The sequence below is a fragment of the Geotrypetes seraphini genome, chromosome 11, assembly GCF_902459505.1.
Source record: "Geotrypetes seraphini chromosome 11, aGeoSer1.1, whole genome shotgun sequence".
In the NCBI taxonomy this organism is placed as follows: domain Eukaryota; kingdom Metazoa; phylum Chordata; class Amphibia; order Gymnophiona; family Dermophiidae; genus Geotrypetes; species Geotrypetes seraphini.
The window spans coordinates 27,377,311-27,403,672 of NC_047094.1; the positions used below are offsets into that span (position 1 = coordinate 27,377,311).

Sequence of the window (26,362 nt, forward strand, 5' to 3'; positions counted from 1 at the left end):
TTTAGGGTACGCTAATATTAAGTGTGCACTAAAAAGCTTATTGCACCTTTGTAAAGGAGGGGATAAGTGATAAACAATATATAGTCAACTTTTTATACCCTACAACCCTAACAAAAAGAGGCTCTTTGGCTAAAGCTGTGGCAGAAGTGGCCTTAGTGCGCACTTATTATGGCTCTTTCCTGCGTGCCAAGGTCACAGTCCATGGCCAGAAAATGGCACATTTTCCAAATTAATGGCCGTGTGCTAATTTTGCTATTTGCACGCAGACATTACAAGTCAAAGATCTTGATGCTCTTTTGGAGTGTGTTTCTGTTTCTCTCTATGCTTATTTTTATCTCTATTTTGTTTACTTTAATTATTATTTTAATTCTATCTTTAAATTATTTATTCATTACTTGTTGGAAAATTTCATTTCTATCTCTATCTCTACCTCTGCCTTTTTATTTTTATTTTTCATACTGTTTCTTCAGGTACTTTAGTTAGATTGTGAGCCTTTGGGACAGTTAGGGAATTTCCAAGTACCTATTTTTATTTAGTTTTTATTTCTTGTATCTTTAATGCATCATTTTTGTAAACCGCTTAGAAACCTCACGGTTATTAGCGGTATATAAGAATTAAATTAAATTAAAATTTAAAAAGATATTGTGTGAGCCTCTACCAAACACCTACTTTGTAGGCAGTGAGATTCCATGCCTAAAAAATAGGCCTGGGATGGAAGAGCCTGTACATCACACGTCCATTGCAGAGCCCTCAAGATTCCAGAATTCCACAATAGCGGTTTTTAACGCAGGCTGGCGCGCTGAATGCTCTGCAGTTCTCCCATCAAGGCTCCTTTTACTAAGGTGCGCTGTTTTTAGCGCGCACTAAATGAAAAATACTAATGCAAGCTCTATGGAGGTTTTAGCGTTTAGCGCATGAGGCATTATAGTGCGCATTAAGCGCGTGCTAAAACTGCTAGCGCACCTTAGTAAAAGGAGCTCTCAGAGTTCCTACAAGTGTCGGGAGCAGCGCAGAGCATTCAGTGCACCGGCCTGTGCTAAAAAATCGCTATTACAGTTTTGTAAAATGGGAGGGGGGGATAGTTATTTCAGAAGTATCTTGATTGATTAAGGTTGACGATATTACTGACACTAACTTTTGATAAGCACTTATATGGCTAGTCCTACTAGAGAAATATTCTGAAGCATTAAGAGATCAATCATCAATATATAGGTCTCCTTTACAAAGGCGCGCTAGCAGGGGTTAACGCGTGTGACTTTTCATCACGCGCTAACACCCGTGCTGGCCAAAAACTACTGCCTGCTCAAGAGGAGGCGGCGGCAGCAGCTAGCGCGTCCGGCGGTTTAGCGTGCGCTATTACACGCGTCAAACCACTAGCGCGCCTTTGTAAAAGGAGCCCATAATTCTTGCTTCAGGGTAAACACACTTTTTTTTTTGTTATTTTTATATCATTCTTCCACAAGTCTTCAAATATTCTTATCAATTTTACTTCAGTCATTTATATAAATACTGTCACCATGGAAAGATATTAATAGTGGAGGATTTTGGTCCTGGAGAATACATACTACAAGATCAGCATCTATGAGTCAAACATGGTTGTTTATATTACATAGAGTTTTATGGACCCCTACGAGATTACAAAAATTAGATAGTAGTAGATCTAATAGATGCTGGCATTGTAGGATAGAAGTGGGGACATTGGACCATTTACTATTCTTTTGTCCCTGCATTAATTCCTTTTGGAAATTAATTTGGCCCCAAATTAAAATCATGTTGGACTATCATATGATACAATATTATTTGGAACAGCAATGAGAACACAAAGTCCGATTTCAGCTAACAATAATAAACTTTTATTAATTTTAACAGGGGTCGCCATACAGCAAATTACTCAGAACTGGAAGGATTACACTAAATTGAATTACACTTTTTGGTGGAATTCAATTTGTCATATATATAAAATGGAAAAAGTATTGGCATTACAACAAGGTTATATTAAAAAATTTAATAAAATATGGGGACCATTGACAAATTATTCTATTGATCAGATATAATAACACATGTATAGAACATATAGAAGGGGTAGGGAGGGAAAATTATTGTAATATTAATATGATATAAAATTCTGATAAAGGGTTTATTTAATTCACATTGTAAGAACATTTAATAATAATTTCAAGTGTTTTTTCATAATTGAATGTATTACATGTATTTCACTTGATGTAAGAATTTAAAAAAAGAATAAAAAATATTTAAAAAAAAAAAAAAAAATAGTGGAGGATTGACCTCAGCGGCTATACCTGTACTTACTATTTCATTTTAGTTCAGGCTTAATGTAGCTAGCCTCTTTATCGGTTGGCCTCCACCATCCATTCGTATTATTGAAATCTAATCTAATCTAATCTAAACCTTAAGTTTATATACCGCATCACCTCCATGAGAATGGAGCTCGACACGGTTTACAAGAACTTAAATGAATGATCTTGAAAGCCAGGCAGGAACATTTGAAATGGATTCTGGAGATTATTGGGAGCCAGTGAAGTTTGGCAAGGAGTGGGGAGGCATGGTCAGACTTGCGTTTTGAGAAGATCAGTTTGGCTGCAGTATTCTGGATTAGCTGGAGTCTTGGAATACTTTTTTTTGATAGATTTAAGTAGATGGCGTTGCAGTAATCTAGTTTGGAGAGGATGATGGATTGGACAAGGATGGCAAAGTGTTGTTGGCTGAAGTAGGATCTAGCTTTCCTCAGCATGTGAAGGCTGAAAAAGCATGATTTTGCCAAGGAGTTGAGGTGGTCATTGAGGGAGAGAGAGGAATCGATAGTGATACCAAGGACCTTACATGAGAACTCGAGCTGTAGTGTATCGCCTGTGGTTAGTGCGAAAAGTGTGGGCAGGTGTTCAAATTTTGGGCCGAGCCAGAGTAGTTTTGTTTTAGATTCGTTTAGTTTCATCTGTACCGAGAGGGACCAGGCACGGAGTCTCATTATGCAAGCTGTAATGTTTTCGTGGAGGTTGGTGAGGTTCTGGTCAGTCTCAAGGAGGACAAGGATGTCATCTAAATAAGTGTAGATTGTTTCCAGGGGGTATAGTTGAAAGAGTTTCAGAGAGGACATGTAGATGTTAAAGAGAATAGGGGAAAGGGGTGATCCTTGAGGGACACCGCAAGATGGAGTCCAAGGAGTGGACATGGTGCCATTTGTGTTGACGGTGTAGGAACGGGAGCGTAAGAAGTTTGAGAACCACATTAGGATGGTGGAGTCGATTCCAATCTCAGAAAGTTGGTAAAGTAGTATGTCGTGATGGACAACATCAAAAGCAGCGGAAAGATCGAATTGTATTAGGACAGCGAATTTGTTACGTGAGTGTAGTTGTTGTACCTTTGAAATTAGGGAAACTAGGAAGGATTCAGTGCTAAAGCAGGGTCTGAAGCCATGTTGGTAGGGGTGAAGAATGGAGAATCTCTCGAGATAGGAGGAGAGCTGGGTAGCAACTATGGTTTCTAGAAGTTTGGTAAGTAGAGGGATATTTGCTATGGGACGGTAGTTTGATGGTAGGGAGGGGTCGAGATCGGCTTTTTTCAGAATAGGTGACAAGGCAATGTGGCCCATTTTTGTGGAGAACAAACCTGATAGTAGAGCAGAGTTAATGAGTCTCGTAAGGGAGGAGATGGCCTGTGCAGGAATGTTTTCATAAAGGTGGGATGGGAAAGGATCTAAGATGCATTTGCAGGATTTCAGTCTGAGGCTGAGTTTAGAGATCTGGGGTTCAGATATGGGTTCAAATGTCGTCCAGGATCTATCCGCTGGGATAGGGTTTGAGTCATTGGGAGGAAGAGAATTGTAAGAGACTGCTGAGGGGAAAGAGCTCCTTATGGTGGAAATCTTTTCATTGAAAAATTTGGCTAAGTCGTTTGCGGAAGGAGGGGAGAGGTGGAGTCGTTTTTTGAGGTTAAGTTTCGCCAGATGTAGAACAGAGTACTATTTTGATTTTTTGATCTGGTGATTTTATCTCCATAGGAATTCTTTCTTGCTTTTTTTAGTATTGTGTTATAGCACTTGATGTCTCGCCAGGATTGTTTGTCTGAGGGGGTTTTCGATTTTTTCCATTTCCGTTCCAGGGCTCAACAATTCTGTTTTAGTTCCCTGTGATATGGAAGGTACCAGGGGGCTTTGTGGGAGTGGGAGATAGATTTTGTAGATAAAGGGGCCAGAGCGTGGTAGGTAGTCCCGGAAAGGGTAACCCAATTATGCCAGTTGGACTCTGGGTCTGTGTGTTTAGGAGAAGGGGGAAGTTGGTTAAGAAATTGGGTCCAGAACAATTCGCTCGTGATTTTTTTGCGGTAGGTGATAGATTTTATGGGCCGGGGTGGAGTACCTAGATGAGACATGAAGATGGGGAGGCAGAAAGAGCCTAGAAGGTGGTCAGACCACGGGACAAGGTCCCAGCGGGCCTCTTCGGCAGAAGTTTTGTGCTCAGTCAGGTCGAGGAAGCTGATGATGTCTAGTGTATGTCCTTTATCATGGGTAGGTGTGGGTGGAGGAGTGGTGAAGCCAAGGGAGGTGAGGAAGTCTTTGAATTCAGTTGTGTCCATGCTGGTGTTATCGTCAAGGTGGAGGTTAATATCTCCTATGATCAGTAGTCTCTGGAATTTTAGGAAGACTCTTGTTATAGTCTCTAGGACAAGTTCAGAGGATTTATTCCAGGGGATAGGAGGGCGGTAGAGAAGCAAGATGCCTAGTGGGTGGGGTTGGAGTTCGTCTTTAACTGAAGCTAGTAAGAATTCTAGAGAGGTATGGCTGCCCTTTTCAAGGAGCTGAACATTGAAGAATGATTTGTAAAGCAGAGCCAGGCCTCCTCCTTTCCGGTTGATTCTGGGTGAGAAGAGGCCGTAGTAGCCAGGGGGACAGAGTTCGTTTTGTGTGAAAGTATCGTCTTTTCCGATCCATGATTCTGTGATGCACACGAAACCCGGATCGGAGTCATCGAGTAGGTCTTTTATTATTTGGGTCTTGTTGCGGACTGATCTGGCGTTACAGTAGAGTGTGGGGACCGGGGTGAGAGAGACAGAGGTGAGGTTGGGTAGGTTGGCTGGAGGGACAGGCTTTAAGGAGGAGTGGTTTCTTCCTCTGTGTTTTTTGTTGTGATGAGTTCTAGTGTGTACTAGTGTGGGGATTCTGAGGCCTGGGCAGGTGTTGTTTGAGACTGTAGAGTCGGGGAGGTTGGGGGGAGAGATATTTGGCAGTGGGAAGTATTGGTGAAAGAGCAGAGAAGTAGAAGGAGGAGCCAGGAGGGTGGCTTCATGGTGGGAGCGAGGAGAGATAGTGAGAGAGGGTTTGGGCAGCGCTTGTCAGGCAGGAGGTGGGAGAGATTAGTGCTGCTAGTAAGATGCAGGCTGAGGAGGGGCTAGGCTGTATAAGAGGTAGTAGTGATGGGCAGAGCAGGCTAAGTAAGTGGTGGTAGAGCTAGACATGCGATGAACATGCGATAACAGTAGAGGAGTAGTACAGGCTATATATGCAGTGTCAGGCTAAGATATGCAGTAGCTGGTTTTACATGCGGTTATACTTATAACAAGTGGTTACAGGTTGTGGTAACAAGTAACATGCGGTAGTAGGTTAAAAATAAGTAGTAGCAGGTTGTAAATGCAGCTATACAGGTAACAAGTAGTAGCAGGTTGTACATGAAGTAATCAGTGATTGTTTTAGCAGGCAATAGGTGCAGAAATATATGAGATGCAGATTGTAACAGAAAAAAAAGGTCTGTGCAGGGATTTTGGGGAAAAAAAAAAGCTCCGTGGGAGAGCTGGATGTCAGGACTCTGAGCACTGCCGAACTGCAGTCTCACCCGGAGGAAAGAAAACACAGTTCCCTCAGAGCCTGGTGTGCTTTTTCACAAGTGACTTGGCACTAGAGGACAGCGTTAGAGTGGCCCCTCTTTGCTGCTGTGTTGAAACCAGCTGATAGAATCCTCAGGAAGAGCAGCAGTTAGGAGAGATGAAAGAAAACACAGTTCCCTCAGAGCCTGGTGTGCTTTTTCACAAGTGTCTTGGCACTAGAGGACAGCGTTAGAGTGGCCCCTCTTTGCTGCTGTGTTGAAACCAGCTGATAGAATCCTCAGGAAGAGCAGCAGTTAGGAGAGATGAAAGAAAACACAGTTCCCTCAGAGCCTAGCGTGCTCCTTCTCAAGTGACTTGGCACTAGAGGACAGCGTTAGAGTGGCCCCTCTTTGCTGCTGTATTGAAACCAGCTGATCAACTTATTGGGTTTTTTAATATATTATTTTCATCTTAAATAGTAGAAAAACTATAACTTATCTTTCATTTTATATATGTAAAAGCTGAAACAGGGGCTCCGGCATAAATCCATGTTTCGCTAATAGGCTTTTTCAAGGAGCAATCCTGTTAAGAAAGACCCGCAGCCAGAAGATACAAGGCTGGCTGCGGGTCTTTCTTAATGGGATTGTTCCTTGAAAAAGCCTATTAGCGAAACGTGGATTTATGCCGGAGCCCCCGTTTCAGCTTTTACATATATAAAATGAAAGATAAGTTATAGTTTTTCTATTATTTAAGATGAAAATAATATATAAAAAAAACAAATAAGTTTATTTCAATAATACGTATGGATGGTGGAGGCCAACCGATGAGGAGGCGAGCTACATTAAGCCTGAACTAAAATGAAATAGTAAGTACAGGTGTAGCTGCTGAGGTCAATCCTCCACTATTAATATCTTTCCATGGTGACAGTATTTATATAAATGACTGAAGATTGTGAAGTAAAATTGATAAGAATATTTGTGGAAGAATATTTGATGATATAAAATTAACAAAAAAAAGTGTGTTTACCCTGAAGCAAGAATTATATACTAAGGCCTCCTTTTACAAAGGTGCGCTAGCGTTTTAGCGCACGCACCGGATTAGCGCGTGCTATAGCGCGTGCTGGATGAAAAACTACCACCTGCTCAAGAGGAGGGGGTAGCGGCTAGCGCGTGTTATTCCGCGCGATAAGGCCCTAATGCACCTTTGTAAACGGAGCCCTAACTTTTGAAAGCATACTTTGTTACTTTATTAAATTTGTTGTCTATCCCGTCCTCCGCAAAGAGCACAGAAAATATCAGATATTACATGTTTTGACTTGGACAATGCTTGGAACTTTGTGGTTAAGCGAGCTATAACTGTGGAATGAAAATTAATTAAAATCTGTGGACCTTAGCCAGGTCGTTTTTCTGTGTTTAAAGATTTACGCAAGAGAACCATCGTGTGTCTGGCTGAAATCCCAACATTCTGATACACCACAATGTCAAGTCGGGTCATGAGCCAAATTCCACTGGACAGTTGAACAACTGGTACTTCCAAAACACTGCAGTTTTAATACCCTCCCCCTCCCCCCCTTTTACACAGCTGTGCTAGCAGCTGCTCCTACAGGAATCGCTCTGATGTCCATCGGGAATTAATGGACGCCGTGCAGCTTTGTAAAAGAAGCTCAGAGTGTGGTCTGTGAGAACATGCAGCCCTATATATAACTCTAAATGAACTGATACTTATCTAGGTTCAGGACAATGAACTATTTTATAAAAAACTACGTGGATCTTAGTTTCTGTTTTCAGTTTTAATCAGCACACTAGTCTTCAGATTTGACAAGAGTTTTAGGGGCCCGTTCAACCATTTGGCAGGATGAGAGATAGGGCTCCTTTTATAAAGGTGTGCTAGCTTTTTTAGTGCACGCTACCTGAAAAACTACCGCCTGCTCAAGAGGAGGCGGTAGCGGCTAGCGCGCACCATTCCGCACCTTTGTAAAAGGAGCCCCATAATGTTCAAAATGCTAGGTCAAAGTGAAAGTAAAAATGAATGCAAAAGTTTTAAATTCTGAAGTAAAAAGTACAGTGAAGAACACATTTAAATATTTACTTAAATGTAAAAAAATTGCCCAATACTTTTTGTTTTTTTTAGTAATGAATGCAACTATTGTTAATGTCTTTATCCAAGAACTTCGTTGCTCTACAATTCAATCTAATTTGCTTTTAGTAAAACTAAGGCCCTCTTTTACAAAGGCACGTTAGGGCTTTAACGCGCGGAATAGCGTGCGCTGAATTGCCCCGCGCGCAAGACCTTAATGCCAGCATTGAGCTGGTTTTAGTTCTAGAAGTGTAGCGCGAGGTTTAGCACGTGCTAAAATCCTGCTTGTGCTAAAAAACGCTAGCGCACCTTAGTAAAAGGAGCCCTAAGCGTTTTAGCACAGATTTAGCGTGCTAAATCAATGCATGCACTCACCGCTAACGCGTCCATAGGATAACATGCACATGTGAGCGTTTAGCGCGCGCTAAAAAGCTTAGCGCACCTTTGTAAAAGAGGGGGTAAATTTTGAAAATGACCGTCACTCATGCGAGTGTGCTTGTGAATCATTAATTCAACACAGCCATAAAGATGCTCAACTACAGTAGCAGGAAGTGGTGGTCAATCCGTTTAAAAAAAAAAAAAAAAGTTCCTTCAAATCAGGCAAGGATGTAATATTTATATCTTCCGATTGGGACTGCAGGCATTGATCAGGGAAATCTCTGTCTGATACACTTGGATTTCCATATAGCAAAGAACACATTACCATCATCATAAGTAGCTGCATTAGAAGTAGTGCTGTCTAATTATCACTTGCACCTTAATCTATATAATAATAACTTAATAATAATAATAATAATAATAATTTTATTTTTGTATACCGCCATACCCTGAAGAGTTCTAGGCGGTTCACATTAGTTAGACAGAGATTACAAGTGGTTACATATCAAATTGATCATAGAGTTGCGAACAGCAAGGAGAGAAGTAGGGGGGAGAGGAGGTTATACAAGATTATACAAACTATTCATACAAATTAATGTTTATGAGACATAACTAACGTAGAAGAGACAGGAGGTAAGAGGGGGAACTCCATTAAATGTATAAGAACATACGAATAGCCTTACTGGGTCAGACCAATGGTCCATCAAGCCCAGTAGCCCATTCTCACGGTGGTCAATCCAGGTCACCAGTACCTGGCCAAAATTCAAGGATAGACACCATTTGTTTTTGAGTGCATAATAACTCAATAAGCAGATAGATAACCGAAAAACAAACATGCAGTCATTCTTTTTTTTCAATTTAATTTCTGTTAGAGCTGAAAATCCAAGTTCGCAAAGATAAGAAGATCCAAATGGTAACAAAGTTTTGATTGCTGTTGCTCACATTAGGATAACTACTGCATTAAAAATAAACTACAGTAAACCCTTGGTTTGCGAGCTTAATTCGTTCCAGAAGCATGCTTGTAATCCAAAGCACTCGTATATCAAAGCGAATTTCCCCATAGGAAATAATGAAAACTCAGACGATTCATTCCACAACCCAAAAACTTTAATACAAAATATTATACGTACTTGTATTGCAAGACCTCGCTCACTACACTCCTGCAGCGTCAGAGAGAGAAAAACCATCGGCTCAGTGTGCATACTGTATGTACTTATTCATTTTGGGGCTCGGCACTTGGTCTGACCTTTTAGAAAGCATTTTGGGAGAGTTGGTTGGGGTTGTTCATGGGGGATTTACTTGTGGTCCATGTTATTTTGAGGAGTCCATATTAGTACATGATGTTTCCCTGACCCCCTGATGTGTAGGAGTCAGGACCCATTTCCTTGTTTTGTCACCCGCTAGACTATCGTGGGCTCTATGATAATATTTTGTTGCTAGTAGGGAGTTTGTAGTCACTATTGTTGGACCATGCTGATGGTGGGGGCTGATTTTTTTTTGGGGGGGGCGGTTTCTTGTATAAACGATTATGTACACACCTGTATATTTTTTTTATATCTTCATTACTGCTATTTGATTTGTGCAGTCATCAATATAAATTGTTTGAATTAAAAAAAAAAATTGCCATTATTTTTCTAGGACCAATCACATCAAAGAATGCTGCTTGTCTGAGAGGTTTTATACTTTAAAAAGAAAAAAAGGGGGTATGAAGGATAATTAATACAAAAATTATTTTAAATAGATTTTATTTTGTGCATTTACTTTATACCTCAATTCTTATTTATGAAGCGATCTATTGTCTCTTTACTGAGAACAATGCATTCATTATGATACTTCAACCTCTTAAACTAAATTACATTAATTTAAATTTGATGAATTAATTTATTTATACATTAGGATAAAAGTGCATGCTCAAGATAAGGATTTATAGGGTAGGTGTGGTTTATTAGTAACAATAGATCGCTTCATAAATAAGAACTGAGGTATAAAGTAAATACACAAAATAAAATCTAAAATAATTTTTGTATTAATTATCCTTCATACCCCCTTTTTTTCTTTTTTTAATTGCCAATTTTGTGGGTTGGATATTGTTAGTAACGATCTGTAAGTAGATTTTATACTTAATGCACACAGACGCTCATAATATTGATAGACTATTGCTTACATGACATGCATGTCATCTATTCTTGCGTATGCTTAGGAAGGGAATTTTTTTAAATAAAGTAAAATTATGGAATCTCTCTGTGGTACACCCAGAATCTCTTCAGGGCACACCACTGTACCAGGGCACACAGTTTGAGACACTGTTCCGGGGGGGAGAGGGGAGCATAAATACCATCTGGAATCAAAGCAAATCAATAGGTCTTGACAAAAACACAAACTATCTTAACAGCAGGCACTTTTATCATCCGGGGCAGGGGTGGGCAATTCCGGTCCTCAAGAGCCGGAGCCAGGTCAGATTTTCAGGATATCTACAATGAATATGTATGAGATGGATTTGCATGCACTGTCTCCTTGAGATGCAAATCTATCTCATGCATATTTATTGTAGATATCCTGAAAACCTGACCTGGCTCCGGCTCTTGAGGACCGGAATTGCCTACCCCTGATCAAGCAGCCTAAAAACTAATTGGAAGGGAAGCCTAGGTGCCCTACACAGGAAACTTCTGTTGTGCTGTCTTCTTTTGTGTGTGTGTGACAAAGTCACTCTGGTATTCCTAGTGCAGGAGTGCAGAGTAGCCAATTGCTGGAGCATGGCTAAGGCAGTCGAAAATCTCTCTGAAAACAGTGCTGACAAGCGCGTGAAGAACCTGCGGATGCTGAACTGATGGCCCAGCAGAAGCCTCCGAGATCCAGAGGATCCGGTGTATCCGGGAGGGTTGTTTTTTTACCTTTTGCCGGACTACAGGTTTACAAGTAATATCTCCTGAAACGAGAGAGCCTGGGGTGAGCCGCTTTGGCGATCCCTCTGCGCAAGAGAATCGGTATTATATTTCCTTTCGATGTATCGCCTCTGATAGTCCTATTATTCAAGCAATTACTTTTTGTATTGCATAAAATCGTAATTAAAAAAAAATAAAATAAAAATTGGTGGCTAGAGAGGTTAACTTCACAGAGGGGACACGCTGGCTGTGGGAAGCGCTTTCTTTTGCCTCGCAGACGCCGAAGTTTCTCTCCTGAGCAGCCCGCGACTGTATTGTTTGGTGGAGACATGGGGAGGGGTGGAGCCACGGTCCGAGGACTTTCCACGCCCCCGGTACTCCCTCACTACGGCCAGGAGGATGGGGGGTGGAGCCACGATCCGAGGAATTTCCACGCCCCCGGGTACTCCCTCACCACGCCCAAGAGAATGGGGGGTGGAGCCACGGTCCGAGGACTTTCCCCGCCCCCGGTACTCCCTCACTACGGCCAGGAGGAAGGGGGGTGGAGCCACGGTCTGAGGAATTTCCCCGCCCCCGGTACTCCCTCATTACGGCCATGAGGATGGGGGGGTGGAGCCACGGTCCGAGCACTTTCCCCGCCCCCGGTACTCCCTCACTACGGCCAGAAGGATGGGGGGTGGAGCCACGATCTGAGGAATTTCCCCGCCCCCGGTACTCCCTCACCACGCCCAGGAGGATGGGGGGGTGGAGCCACGTTCCGAGCACTTTCCCCGCCCCCGGGACTCCCTCATAACGGCCAGGAGGATGGGGGTGGAGCCACGATCCGAGGAATTTCCCCCGCCCCTGGTATTCCCTCACCACGCCCAGGAGGGTGGGGGGTGGAGCCACGGTCCGAGAACTTTCCCCGCCACCGATACTCCCTCACCACGCCCAGGAGGGCGGGGGCATTAGGCTGCCTCCAGCTTGCATCACCTCCGCCCCCCCCCAGCGGTTCCGGCTTGGGACGCTGTGGGGGGGGGAAGGGAAATCCGCCTGCAAGCGGAGCGAGGGAAGCCGTGCACCTCTTCGTGGGCAGAGGATCACTGGCTGTCAGGAACGGTGTACAGTGAAACCACAGGTGTCCTCACAGGGCTTGGCAGATAGGGGGGGGGGGGAACTGAGTCGAGGGGGAAGAGAGAGAGAAACCTGCCCCCGTCTTTGCTGAGGTGGGGCGGTAATTGTGGGGGAGGCAGCCCGCGCGCGCGCTCAAATAGTCTCCACACCGCGTTCTGTGCTTTGGGAGGGGGGAGGGCTGGGCCGTCGTCTGCGCTGCTGGTTTGATCCTGTTTGTTCCCGGCTTCCGACGCCGATCTTTCTGCCTTTGCAGCATCGCACACCTAGAATAACCTGCCTGACCGGATAGGTCAGACCCCCCCCCCCCCGCCTCGGGCGGAATTCAAATCCAGGCTTAAAGCCCATTTCTTCAAAGCCGCGTTTGACTCCTAACTTTTACCAACTTGCAAAGCACCAAAAAAAAAAAAAAAAAAAAAAGGAGTGGGTAAAACGCGGATCTCACCGGATCAAAAACCGTACCACCTTATAAATCTTCCTTCTTTTATTGATAGCTGCGGTTTCAGATTTCATGTCTGCAGGTCCGTGTTTTAGCCCCTCATTCCAACGCTGTAGCTGCTGCCGTTTTTCACCACATGGATCTGGGAAAGGGTAAAACGTGGATCTAAAACCGCACGTCCTTAAAAATCTGAGGTCCATGCCACTTGTAGTTTCTGTGACAGATCTCTGACAATTTACCTCTGACGGATCCTAATGCTTTCCCCTCCCTATGTTGAGACTAGTGGCAAAACTTTTGCCCTGAGGTCTGTGCCACTTCTAGTCTCAGCATAGGGAGGGAAAAGCTTTAGGATCCTTCTGCGGCTAAAATGGCATGGAGGTCTGTCAGAGCCAGAGATTAAAAGTGGCGCGGAGTGGACCTCAGATTTTTAAGGATGTGCAGGTAAGATCCATGAGGTCTGTGAGGTCAGATGCACTGCAGACCTTTGCATACATTTTTTACCTCCCCCCCCCCCCCCACACACAGCTATTTGCCATCCAGTGTCATATCGCGGGGGCTCTTGGAATCAGCGCGGAGGGAGAGATCTGGAGGAAGGGACAATTGGGCTAATTAGCAAAAGCTACGGTGCGCCTCCTTCCTCCTTAGCCATTAGGGAAGGCAGAACCGGGGGCCTGAGATGAGCGTGCAGGGAAAGCGGTGGAATAAACTAAAAGGCGGACTTGTCAATGCACGGACCTCAGATTTTTAAGGACGTGCGGTTTTAGATCCACAAGGTCCGTGAGGTCCACGTTTTACCCCTTTCCCCATGGATCTGTGCTAATAGTATTCATAATGAATTTGAGGAAACGCTTCATCTAAAGGAGGTCAGCGTTTTACCCCAGAGCTGCAGCGAGAAAACTTATTTTTTGTTTGGTTCAACCAGGGTCTTGAATCCAGATCGTCAGGCTCTCAGGTACCCTAACCTCTAGGCTAATATTTTAGCTTGAAAAATTATAAAGTTTTGCCACTTTTAGTCTCAGCAAAGGTTATGGCTCGGATTCTGCCGCCTCTCAGAATCCGTCTATTAAATTGTCTTTGCAAAATCCTTAAACATTACATTACATTACATTACATTACATTAGAGATTTCTATTCCGCCTGTGCCTTGCGGTTCTAGGCGGATTACAATATAGAAGATATCTGGGCATTTCCAGTAGAATTGCATTACAGCAGCTCACTCACTTCAAATCAATTATTTTACCTATTCTGAAGAAAAGTGCAGAATGCAGGATCTCAACTGCACTTTCTTAAACATTTGCTTCTCTGGGTTTTGACAGCTGCCGTTTAACTCTGACGGACCCTAAAGCTTCTCCCTCCACCACCCCCAGGGATCTATTTTGATGGACCTCAATGGCTCCCTCCCCCTCTGCAAATCTGCTACTCCTATTTTTGAGTGGCTTCTCACTTCAATTTCATTCTGACTACCTCAGTGGCTCCCCACATAGTAACATAGTAGATGACGGCAGATAAAGACCCGAATGGTCCATCCAGTCTGCCCAACCTGATTCAATTAAAATTTTTTTTTTTTTTTTTTCTTCTTAGCTATTTCTGGGCGAGAATCCAAAGCTTTACCCGGTACTGTGCTTGGGTTCCAACTGCCGAAATCTCTGTTAAGACTTACTCCAGCCCATCTATACCCTCCCAGCCATTGAAGCCCTCCCCTGCCCATCCTCCTCCAAACGGCCATACACAGACACAGACCGTACAAGTCTGCCCAGTAACTGGCCCACAGATCTACTTTCACGGATCCCGATGTGCCCTACCACTTCCGCTGCAGGTAGTCAATGGAATGGAAACCCTTTCCCCAGGTTATTTGTTGGATGGACCAAACTTCAAATTTTGGTTCTTATTCTCAGCAGAGATCCACAATTCTTCACTTCTGATGGGAATAAATGGGAGGATCTGTGCTGTTAAACCTAACCAAATATAAGGTCTACAGCACCGTAGAGCAACGCAGAGCATTCAGTGCGATGGCTGGCACGAAAAACCGCTTGCATGGTTATAAAAGGGGAGGAGGGTTATTTTTTAAAATTCCCTTCATAAGTATACACTAGAATAGATGACATATATGTCAGATACGCGATATTCTGTCAATGTTATGAGCGTCTGTGTGCATAAGATTACAACCGCCCAGACAAGCATCATTCTTTGACGTGATTGGTCCTTGAAAACTAATTGCAAGTAATTTTAGTTTTATTTTTTTTTATGCAGTAGTTATCCTAACTTGAGCAGCAAAGCAATCAAGGCTTTGTTACCGTCCCCATCTTCGCGGATAACCACGGGAAACCATCCCCATGTTATTCGTTAAGGAAACAAGGAAGAATCAGAGTATGAATGGGCACAGCTTCAAGCCTTGCAATGAAGAATGCTGGTGTAGATAGACACTAAAGAATGACAGTCTCTGGTATCCAGAGCAAATATTGTGATGTCATAATGTCTCATTCCACCAATGCCTAAAAGCCAATCCCATCAGTGATGCCACAATGGCTTCATTATCCTATACTTGGCTCAAATAAGAATCAGATTATGAATGGGCAAAGCCACTGACCCTCAAGCCTTGCATTGAAGAATGCTGGTGTAGAAGGACTGAGGTTGAGAGACACTAAAGAATGACACGGGATGGTTTCCCACAGTTATCCACGGGGATGGTGACTTGTATTTTCAGCTCTGACAAAAATTAAATTAAAAAAAAAAGAAAAGGACTGCAAATGGTGGTTGATGAAACGCATGTTTGCTTGTCAACTATTGAGCCGCATTTTGAGTTAATTTGCACTCAAAAACAAGCACATCCATCGCATTTATTAGCAATTCTATCTACTTTAGTTTCACCATTGTTACAGTTACCCATACATTGCTTAAAGAATGGGCAGACTAGATGGGCCATTTGGCCTTTATCTGCCATCATGTTTCTAATTTTAAATAATTCTCAAATTTAATTTTTTGTTGGTTTTGCAATTTTATAATTTCAAGTATAATGTGCCGTGAAACACATTTGCTCCATTTAGTGCGCATCAAAACACATTTGCTCCGTTTAGTGTGCCAGAGCTAAAAAAGTTTCAGAGACACTGATAATGTGCCACGAAAAACATTTGCTCTGTTTAGTGCGCACCGAAAAAAGATTCGCTCCGTTTAGTGTGCTGGAGCTAAAAAAGTTTGAGAGACACTGATATAGAAAGAAGAGAGAAAGTGACAGAGATTTGAAAATAAGGATAAAGTTGCACATGAGGTTAGACTAGTGCTTGAAAATAATCTCATCCAGGGTAGGACTGGATAAACATGTCCTGCTAAGTTGAAAATCTTTCAGTAGAGGTATATAACTTCATTGAGTGTCCAACAAATCAGAAACGTTGTCGATATCCATAGAATAAAGTTTCCACATGGCCATGTTTGACAAAATTTTTTGTATCAGGAGTCACAGAATCTGTGCAAATCTTGTGAATGCATGAGCATGAATCAATTATAGCATGTGCTTGTCTGTGCATATCTCTGCAGCTTGCATTGAGCCTAATGCAGCTTAGTAATCTGGTAAATGCCAGCAGATAAAAGACCAAAGTCCATCCAGTCTGCTCATCGAGGTGGCTAGAGTTTAATCTGGCACTCCACAGGTTCAACAGTTACTGTACATCCTGGATTAAAATAAACAAGGCTTTGACTCATACTGCTGGCTCTTGTGGATTGCTCATTGTTCATTCCCAGTGCTTTCTCTGTTGTTCGGTGTTTGTGGGATCTTGTCCTGTTGGTCTCTTCTTGTAGTATTCTACAAAGGTTCCACATCTTTATGATTAAAAGGGACCCTTAGTTATTTGGTTACGGATGTAATCTAGAAAAAAACAGTTGACTATACAGTGGTACATCGGTTTACGAGTGTTTTGCAAGACTAGCAAAACATTAGCAAAATCGGTGCCTCGGAAACCGAGCGTGCCTCGATTTACGAGCGCCCCCCCCCCCCCCCCCGCGATCTGGCACCCTCTCCCCCACGATCCAGCACCCCCTGCTTGCGTCGCCCTCCCCCTCCCCCGCCGCGATCTGGCATGCCCCAGGCACCCATCCACCCACCCAATCACATTCCTTACCCCCATTTGGCTCCGGCACCAGCACCAACGCACAGGACATGCCGGTGCCCGAAGATCTGCCTTCTTCTTTGCGCTGGGCCTTGAGCATCCGCATGTCTGTGTATGGCCGTTTGGTGGAGGATGGGCAGGGGAGGGCTTCAATGGCTGGGAGGGTGTAGATGGGCTGGAGTAAGTCTTAACAGAGATTTTGGCAGTTGGAATCCAAGCACAGTACCGGGTAAAGCTTTGGATTCTTGCCCAGAAATAGCTAAGAAGAAAAATTTAAAAAAAAAATTTAAATTGAATCAGGTTGGGCAGACTGGATGGACCATTCGGGTCTTTATCTGCCGTCATCTACTATGTTACTATGTTAGTGACTAGCGCGGTGGGCGGTTTAATGCGCGGTATTCTGTGCGTTAAACCCCCTACCGCGCCTTGATAAAAGGACCCCTTTCTTTTTCTTAAATTTTCCTTTTTGCTTTTTATTGTGATATTTGTTTTGGGGTTTTTTTCTGTGGTATGGGTCTATGGGGATTTGATTGCTTTTTTTGATGTTTTCTTTATGCTGTATGGTTGTCCTTTATTTTACTGGTATTGGAGTGTAAAAAATTAAGAGGCTCATTTTCAAAGCACATAGGGCTCCTTTTACTAAGTTGCGATTGCGGTTTTGGTGCGCGCACTAACGCCAGCATTGAGCTGGTGTTAGTTCTAGCCGCATAGCGTGGGTTTAGCGCGCACTAAAAACGCTATCGCAGCTTAGTAAAAGGAGCCCATAGGCTTACAAAAGTTACATAAGTCTATGGCCCAAATTCTGTAACCAGCGCTTAAAGTTAGGCACCTATTTCGGTGGTGCCCATCTAGACAGGCGCCTATCTAAATTGAACAACAAGCTCAATTAATCTTTTTAATCAGCACTAATTGAAACACAGGCGTGATTCTGAAACAAGGCGCCTTTAAAAATTTAGGCGGCCTTCAAAAAAATAGGCGCTATGCATGTTAGGTGTGGGCGTGGCTACGGGTTAGGCGCCTTCTTGCAGAATCACTGCTCTTAAGCGTGCTTAAGCGCTCAGCTAGGCGCCTAACTTTTAGTTGTGCCTGGAGCTGGCCTACTTCTTGGGTGCCTCCAAAATAGGTTCCGCTCAGCGTGATTCATTAAACAGCATCCAAATTTACTTGAATTGCGCTGAACAGTGCCTAATTAGGCGCCTAACTTTTGGGCGCTTCTTATAGAATTTGCCCTTATGTGCTTTTGAAAATGAGCACCCACACGAACCACTGGTGGGTTGTACATCACCTTATTGCAAAATCTGTACTGAAAAAGACTCACTGGCTCCCAATAACATACAGAGGGGCCCTTCTACTAAGGCGCGCTAACCGATTTAGCACGTGCTAACTGATTTAGTGAGCGCTAATCGATTTAGCACACGCTAAATGCTAAAGCAGCCATTATATTCTAAATTGATTAGTGCGCCTTAGTTAAAGGACCCCAGAATTTCTTATAAAATTTCACTATTAACATTTAAAACATTAATAACGAAGACCCCTCAATTCATTGATAAACTGCTTATTCCCTATGAACCATCCCGAACACTCAGATCAACTGATCTTAAATTATTGACTATGCCATCATTAGTACCAAACGCCAGAACATCTTCTCTGTTGTTGCTCCTCAATATTGGAATTCGCTTCGCACCAATCTGAGAACCGAAAAAAATCTCGACCGCTTTAAGGGTTTACTTAAACTTAAATTAAACTAAATTAAACCTTAGGTTTGTACACCGCATCCTCTCCACAATCGTAGAGCTCAGCACGGTTTACAGGAGTTGGGATAGAAGAGGAACTCCAATGAAGGGTTATAGGCCATAGTATAAAGAATGTTTAGAGGGCCTTAGTATACCAGAGAGGGAGGAAGTATTACATTTTTGAGAATAGCCAGGTTTTCAGATGTTTACGGAAAAGTTGGAGGGAGCTCAGATTCCGAAGAGGGGAGGTAAAGTTATTCCAGGTAAGGTTGTTCCAAAGTCATTTGTTTAAAGAAGCATTTACACTAAGTATCCTTTTACTAAGGCACGTTAAAAATTAGTGTGCGCTAAACGCTAATGCATCCATTATATCCTATGGACGCATTGGCGCTCATTATTGTTTAGCATGCGCTAAGACACACTAGCGTGCCTTAGTAAAAGGACCCCTAGGACAACCCTCATTTCTAAACTCTGTCTACAAACTATCAAGGAAACACAGGGCTCCTTTTGCGAAGGCGCGTTAGGGCCTTAACGCACGGAATAGCGTGCGCTAAAATGCTGCGCGCGCCAACCATTACCGTCTCCTCTTGAGCAGGCGGTGGTTATTCTGCTCCTGTGCGTGCACTAAAAATGTTAGCGCACTTTCGTAGGAGTCCACAGTCTTGCCCCGGTCCTTTTGGCTTCACCTTGAATGTCTTCCTTTCCTTTCGCAATTGTACTTCACCCCTCCATCTTTGTGTTTCCCGTTAGTAAAATGTCTAATTTATTTATTTATTAAAAATTTACATATCGCATACATAATATCTTACATTCCCTGCGATTTCCACATATAACATAGACATAACTAGACAACACCATTACCATATAAAATGTCAATATATCAAATCAGATTTCAACAATTAAGGAAGCAAAAAAGCATTAGATCAAACGATCCAATCCATGGTAGATGACAAAACCAATCAACATATACAGGCAAAACAAATCAATTTTAAACAATTCAGAAATGCAAACAAGCTTTAAATCATACATTACTGTCAGAGTATTCTGAAGAAGATATTTTCAGATGGAATAAGCATAGAAAAGCATTAGCAAATAATTGCGTTCTGTTATTCATATTGTAATTTTTTTTTTAACTCCAAAATCTTTTTATTGTAACTCACTTAGAAATCCTGATAAGCAATTTTATCAGATTTTAATAAAACTTGAAGCTTGAAACAGTATAGTAGCTAATTTAGTTCCGATATACTTTTCTCATTGCAGGTAACAAAGAACACCCTAAAGAAAAAGTAATAAAGGCTCAATCATTGTTTGCAGCTATGAAACTTTTACTGAAGTGCAAAGAGTTTAGGGCCCTGTGGACTCCTTTGGCATCCTGCAGGCTGTTCAGCAAAGATTACAGGGTATTTGCACCTCAGAACCTTTCAGACGCTGAGGCCATCAAACAGCTGTACAGATCAGAAGCACCAGAATACTTTAATTTTGCAAGTGATGTCTTGGACAAATGGTCCGAAATGGAAAAGGTAAAATGGTTTTCTATACAAATGTAACTTAGACCCTCTTTTACTAAGGTGCGATAAGCGTTTTAGCACGTGTTTAGCGCATAATAAATCAATGCATGCGCTAATCACTAACGTCCATAGGATAACATGCACATGTTAGCGTTAATATTTACCGCGCGCTAAAAGCATAGCACACCTTAGTAAAAAAGGGGGTTGTAATAGTAATATTTATATATTACTATTACAAACATGAAAGCTGTTTAGAGCTGTATAGAAAACTATATGCATCTTCTATATAGAGTATTGTTTAATACCTTCTGTTATTCTCTAGGATGGAAAGAGACCTTTAAATCCAGCTCTTTGGTGGATAGATGGTAGAGGAGAGGAAGTGAAATGGAGTTTTGAGGAGCTTGAAATGCTCTCGAAGAAAGTGGCTGCTCTACTCTCCGAGGCATGTGGTCTGCAAAGAGGAGACAGGGTCCTTTTAATTCTACCTCGAATACCTGAATGGTGGCTGTTTAATGTGGCTTGTATGCGAGCAGGTCAGTGCACACTGCACACAGTATCAAAAAGTGCTGTACTGCAGATTAACTGCTAAAAATGTATATATATATTTAATATAATATTCATATACAAATGGAGGGTTATAATTAAAACATACGTCTAAGTCCAATTTGGACGTAGAGCACTAGTCGCCCAAAGCCGAAAAATGTCAATTCTCAAAAAAGTGTGTCTAAAATATTATTTTTTCAAAAATCGTCTATCTCGACGTCCAGGTGTTTGATTGTCCAGACTGCCACTATGTCTATGTTTATATCACATTCTAGACCAGAAATTCGACCATGTCCCAAATGCCCAGAACAAGACCATTTGGATGTGGGTGGGGCCAATCTTGTAATGTCTTGTTGGACATCTAGACATGGCCAACAGAGCAGTGGGACGCCTTAGAAGGCATTGCTGTGAACTTTACAAAAAGGGTGCCAGATAAACATCTCACCAGAACTCCCTTATAGGTTATGGTGAGCCCCCCAAAACACCCCTAACACCCACTGTACCCACCTGTCTACAACCCCAATAGCTCTTATGGCTGCAGGTGACACCTATATGGCAGCACAATAGGGTTGGGGGGATCACTTTTTCCACCATGAATGTAGTGGTTACAGTGGCTTATAGGCTTGGGTTCTTCTCTCTGTGGAACACTAGCCTAACCCCCAGGCTATTTAAGAGACCTATATGTAGCTCTACTAGGCTTTCCTATATTAGTTGCTGATGTTCTGGAGACAGGTATGTATGTTTTTAATCTTTGTGGGGGGTGGGGGGGTGAGGGGGTCAGTGAACACTGGGAGAGTGTGTGTGGGTCTTTACTTTGTCTCTGCAGTAGTTATCTGGTCACTTTGGGTAACTTTTGGGCACTTATAGCTGTTCTAACATTGTCTAAGTTGCAACTTATAAGTTCTGTCCAGGAAATCTCGTAAAACCTTGGACTTTCCCTGCAGGACAACTAAGTCTAGGTCAGCCCACATCCCGCCCTAACCATTCCTCCAGATATGCCCCTTTTAGCTGTGGGCGCACAGCGGCATTCAGAGGCCTAAAAAGTCCCTGGATATGTCCAAAAAATAGGTTTGATTATCGGTACTTGGACGGCCTGTCTTTTAGGTCGTTCAAGTGCCGACTTGGGTGGGTTTTTATATGTGTTTACATTCTGATTATGAGCCCCTGTGCATACAGATTAAACCATAATAGAATTTTCTATATTGGCCCATTTGAAATGTTTATTAACTATAATGAAACTCAATAAGATAGTGGGATTAAAATACTCAAATTTTTAATTCTCTAGACTGTATTACTATTTTCTTCACCATAGAGGATTAATGGTTAAATACATGCTATTAAATATAACATTAAAAATCTATATTTAAATGAAAGTGTTCAGTGAAGTTGCGTCAGAGGAGAAACTTCTGCCCGCAGACGCACGCGACTTCAGGCAGGCTCCGGTGGCTTGAACAAATTACACTGTAAAGTAAAACGTGCCACGAAGGTAAGAGGGAGGGAGATGCTCGGACTGCGCGAGGAGTGCTGAAGGGCGGTGGAAAGGAACAGACGTTGAAGGGGGTGTCGAAAGGAAAGGGTGGTGGTGGAAAGAAAAGGAACAGACGCTGAAGGGGGGTGGAGAGGAACAGATGCTGAATGGGGGGGTGGAGAGGAATAGACAATGAAGGAAAATGGGGAAGAGAGAGTAGGGAGAAGATGCTGAAGGGAAATGGGGAAGAGAGAGTGGAGAGAAGACATTGAAAGGAAATGGTGAAGAGTGGGGAGAAGACGCTGAAGGGAAATGGGGAAGAGAGAGTGGGGAGAAGACGCTGAAGGGAAATGGGGAAGAGAGAGTAGGGAAAAGATGCTGGATGGGAAGAAGACAGAGATGCCAAACTATGGGGGAGCGGAGGGAAGAAGATGGGTGCCAGACCAATTGGGGGGTGGGGATGGAGGGAGAGATGGAAGGGAGAGACACAGTAACAGAGCAAATGGAAGATGCAGAGAGAAGGCAGACAGTGGATGGAAGGAATTGAATGAGGAGAAGATAAGGAAATCAGAAACCAGATAACAAAGGTAGAAAAAAAAATTCTATTTCTTTTCTTTTTTTTTGTTTTGTTTTAGGATAAAGTAGTATATTAGTTGTGTTGATAAAAATTTATAAACAAAGCCCTGCCAGCTGAACATCTCTTTCTCTAGTTCAGCAGCCAGAACTTTGATTTATAAGGAAGGAATAAACAAAATATTGCAGTACTGAGGCTTGTATGGATGCTGCGGGGACAGTGGTCGCGGGGACGGGGATGGGGCAGGGACAGTGGTCATAGTGACGGGGCGGTGGTCGCGGAGATGGGGTGGTGAAGGGGACAAATATTTTCCCTGTGTCATGCTCTAGTATTTATCAAAAAAAGATAAGCAAATAAAGATGGAACGAAGAGTTACTTATTTTCAAAAGCTGAAAGTCCACTCTGTCCGTCGCTCTCAGTACTCCAAGTGCTTAATGTGCTCCCCAGTTGTGTACTATAGTTCAAAATCAAGTTCAAATAAATCAATCCATAGAACACAGCACAACTAAGGTACCTGCTTCATTGCTTGTCCCAGTTTGACAGGTTGAAAAGACTTCCAGGGCAGGCCCCATTGCCTGGCCTGTGCTCTGTCCCGGCCTGCCACTAGACCACCAGAGGGGGGACAGGGTACAGGGCAGGGTGGTGGGACAGGGTACACCCTTTGGTTTAGAATTTTTTTTGTCTTGGTTTTTCCTCCTCTAGGTGCGTCTTATGGTCAGGTGCGTCTTGCAAAAAATACGGTAAATCTGGTTATCTCAGGGGTGAGAGGGGGATATGGAGGGGGGGGGTCTATAAAACTGCATGACTTGTTTGTACTGATTCCATTTCTTGTTATTGTCGTTTGTCACGTCACCCATAAAAATTGTTAAACGTTAAAGAACTGCTAGTAAGCACAGAATCCTGGTGGCTGTTTAGGTTTGGTCCTCATTCCTGGCACTATCCAGTTAACTGCCAAGGACATTCTGCACAGACTGCAAGCTTCTAAGGCAAGATGCATCGTTACTAATGAGGTCCCGGCGCCAGCGGTGGATTCTGTCCTGTCTGAATGTCACTCTCTGAAAGTCAAGCTAATGGTATCTGAAAGCAAGAGAGAAGGATGGCTGAGTTATAAAGACCTTTTTAGGTAAATACTGTATCTTCATTTGCAAGTTCATATTTGGCAGTCTGACCTCTACTGCTAGAGGTCAGCTGGTGCTACTTTGAAGCTAGAAACATGATGGCAGCTAAAGACCAAATGGTCCATCCAGTCTGCTCATCCACAGTAACTATTATCTCTTTCTCTGAGAGATCCCATGTGCCTATCCCAGGCCCTCTTGAATTCAGACACAATAGAAACATGGTGGCTGATAAAGGCCAAATGCCAGCTAGCCGCCTACAGGGCAAGTGAGGATTGCTTCTATCTCTGACACTCGCAGGATCCCTTGGGATAAGTTAGAGTGTCAAGGGGAAGGGAGAGAGAGAGAGGAAGGAGGCAGGCCAGGCTGGCCTGACCTTCTGGGTTACATTGCAAAGGGTCATGGCTTAGGGAAAATAGGGTGATTTAAATGTTTTAGTCCTGTGTCAGCTTTTGAGAGGTGGGGCATTGGACCCACTGGTCATCAGGCCACTGAGGTCCTCCTGGGGTTGAGGACCTATGGGGGCCTCCCATTGGGGCAAGTGAGTCCTTTCATTTTTTTCATATTGCTGCATGAAGGAACACTTTTTTTTAAAACAAAAAAGCCTAAATTATTTGGATAGTTGTTTGGGTAATGATACTGAAAATCACCATTATATGGATGATGTCATCAGTCATCGACATTTCTGGATATTCAGCACTGATATGTGGATATTGACTAGTGCTGGATATTCAAATATTTTCAAACACTACAACGTATAGCTGCACTTGGATACACTTAGTTTAAAATGCTTGGGGAGTGGCTACACAATTATATATTGATTTAGAGCACAGTTTATTTAATACACTTCGCAGGGGAATGGTTAGATGATGTAATAGGTGGTCCGGTGGCGCGTGCTGGCTTTAATCAGCCACTTACAATGCCATTGGGAATTTATTTTCTCAGATTGGCGGAGACACGTGACTGACTCCACGTCCCCTATATTCATGTAGTCATATTTATTCACAAAAACAGAAACTGCAGTGATGATGTACAGGACGCCAAGTCTTTTAATAAACAATCATAAAAAAATGAACATAAAACAGTTTGTTTCCAAAAGGACTGATAAGACCGGACCCGACATGGTCCGTGTTTCGAAGAAACACTCCTTCCTCAGGGGTCCTAAGCGAATTGAGATTAGTATGAGCAAATGTATGTCTGAGTAACAATAGTGAAAGCAAAAGAATATTAGTGTTATGTGTGTTTAAAGAATAGTAATAATAGTGTGAAACAATCAAGTGCAAAGATTGAAATGTGATGGTGAGCACTACATAGGATTAATAATTGTGTGAGCTTAGTGGTGAAAAATGAATCAAGTGATAGTGAACATTACATAAGATTGGTGATTATATAAGCTTAATGGCGAGATAGAAACATAGAATATGACGGCAGAAAAGGGCCGACAGGGGAAGGAAAACTTAGGGGAGGAAGATTTCATGGGGACACCAGGAAATACTTCTTTACCGAGAGGGTGATTGATAGATGGAATGGTCTTCCACGTCAGGTTGTCGAGGCTACTAGCACGCTCGACTTCAAGAGACGATGGGACAAACATGTGGGGTCGCTACAGAGGTATGATAGAGGATAGTTTCTCGAGGGTGGAAGGGATCATGATTGGGCAGATTTGTTGGGCAGGCAGTAGAGTTCTGGCTAGCGCGCACTATAGCGCACGCTAATCCGGTGCGTGCGTTAAAACCGCTAGCGCGGCTTTGTAAAGGAAGCCCTTAAAACTGACATTTAGGGGTCCTTTTACTAAGGATCGTTAAAAGGACCCCTAATTTATTGATTGAGATATATTAACCGCCTTTATGAAGTGATTCACCTAAGGCAGTGTACAGGAGATATAGCTCAATATAAACAACCACATGCAAGCGGAAAATACAGTTAGTAAGGTGAACATGGTGAAGAGCCGGCTGCTCAAGCCCTTCACAGGGAATGACCACCAACGCCCTGCTATAGTTTTTTGAATCCAAACGGTTTATAGTATCAATAAAAATCAATGCAGTCAAAAAACATACAAAACAAAAACTAATTCAATCCAATAAGCTATAGAAACATGATGGCAGATAAAGGCCAAATGGCCCATCCAGTCTGCCCATCTGCAGTAACCATTATCTCTTTCTCTCTCTGAGAGATCCCACGTGCCTATCCCAGGCCCTCTTGAATTCAGACACAGTCTCTGTCTCCACCATCTCTTTCGGGAGACTGTTCCACTCATCTACCACCCTTTCCGTAAAAAAAAAAGTATTTCCTATAACAGGGGAATGAGTTCTATGACCTCAGGCTAGCAAATGAGGGATAAAATGTATCATTCCAACTCGGGGTGTCAAATGTCGGTCCTTGAGGGCCTCAATCCAGTCGGGTTTTTCAGGATTTCCCCAATGAATATGCATGAGATCTATTTGCATGCACTGCTTTTCATTGTATGCTAATAGATCTCATGCGCATTCATTGGGGAAATCCTGAAAACCCGATTGGATTGCGGCCCTCGAGAACCGACATTTGACACTCCTGCTTCTAACTCTTGCCCCTATGCTATACCTTTTATACGCACTACACCTATTTGACTATAATTTTTTTC

The 26,362-nt window shown here is 42.9% G+C and overlaps 2 protein-coding genes across 6 annotated transcripts in view; one reads left to right on the forward strand and one right to left on the reverse strand.

Moving 5' to 3' along the window:
• LOC117369032 (acyl-coenzyme A synthetase ACSM3, mitochondrial-like) overlaps positions 1–11,491 on the reverse strand; it is a 53,598-nt gene extending 42,107 nt beyond the window's left edge. Inside the window, exon 1 of the mRNA XM_033962931.1 lies at positions 11,163–11,491. The gene's annotated coding sequence lies outside the window, so the exon portion shown is untranslated. The remainder of the gene's footprint in view (positions 1–11,162) is intronic.
• A 611-nt stretch (positions 11,492–12,102) lies between these two features.
• The window catches only part of LOC117345664 (acyl-coenzyme A synthetase ACSM3, mitochondrial-like), a 38,845-nt gene continuing 24,585 nt past the window's right edge, over positions 12,103–26,362 (forward strand). Inside the window, exons 1-4 of one of the 5 annotated variants that reach the window (XM_033914640.1) lie at positions 12,103–12,270; positions 19,795–20,054; positions 20,365–20,575; positions 23,543–23,750. In XM_033914640.1, the coding sequence (XP_033770531.1) occupies positions 19,851–20,054; positions 20,365–20,575; positions 23,543–23,750 (623 nt within the window). In that variant the 5' untranslated portion in view covers positions 12,103–12,270; positions 19,795–19,850. Of the gene's footprint in view, positions 12,271–12,344; positions 13,655–18,742; positions 18,798–19,794; positions 20,055–20,364; positions 20,576–23,542; positions 23,751–26,362 lie in introns of those variants that run through there. The other 4 variants (XM_033914635.1, XM_033914639.1, XM_033914636.1 and 1 more) reach the window with 4 other exon arrangements.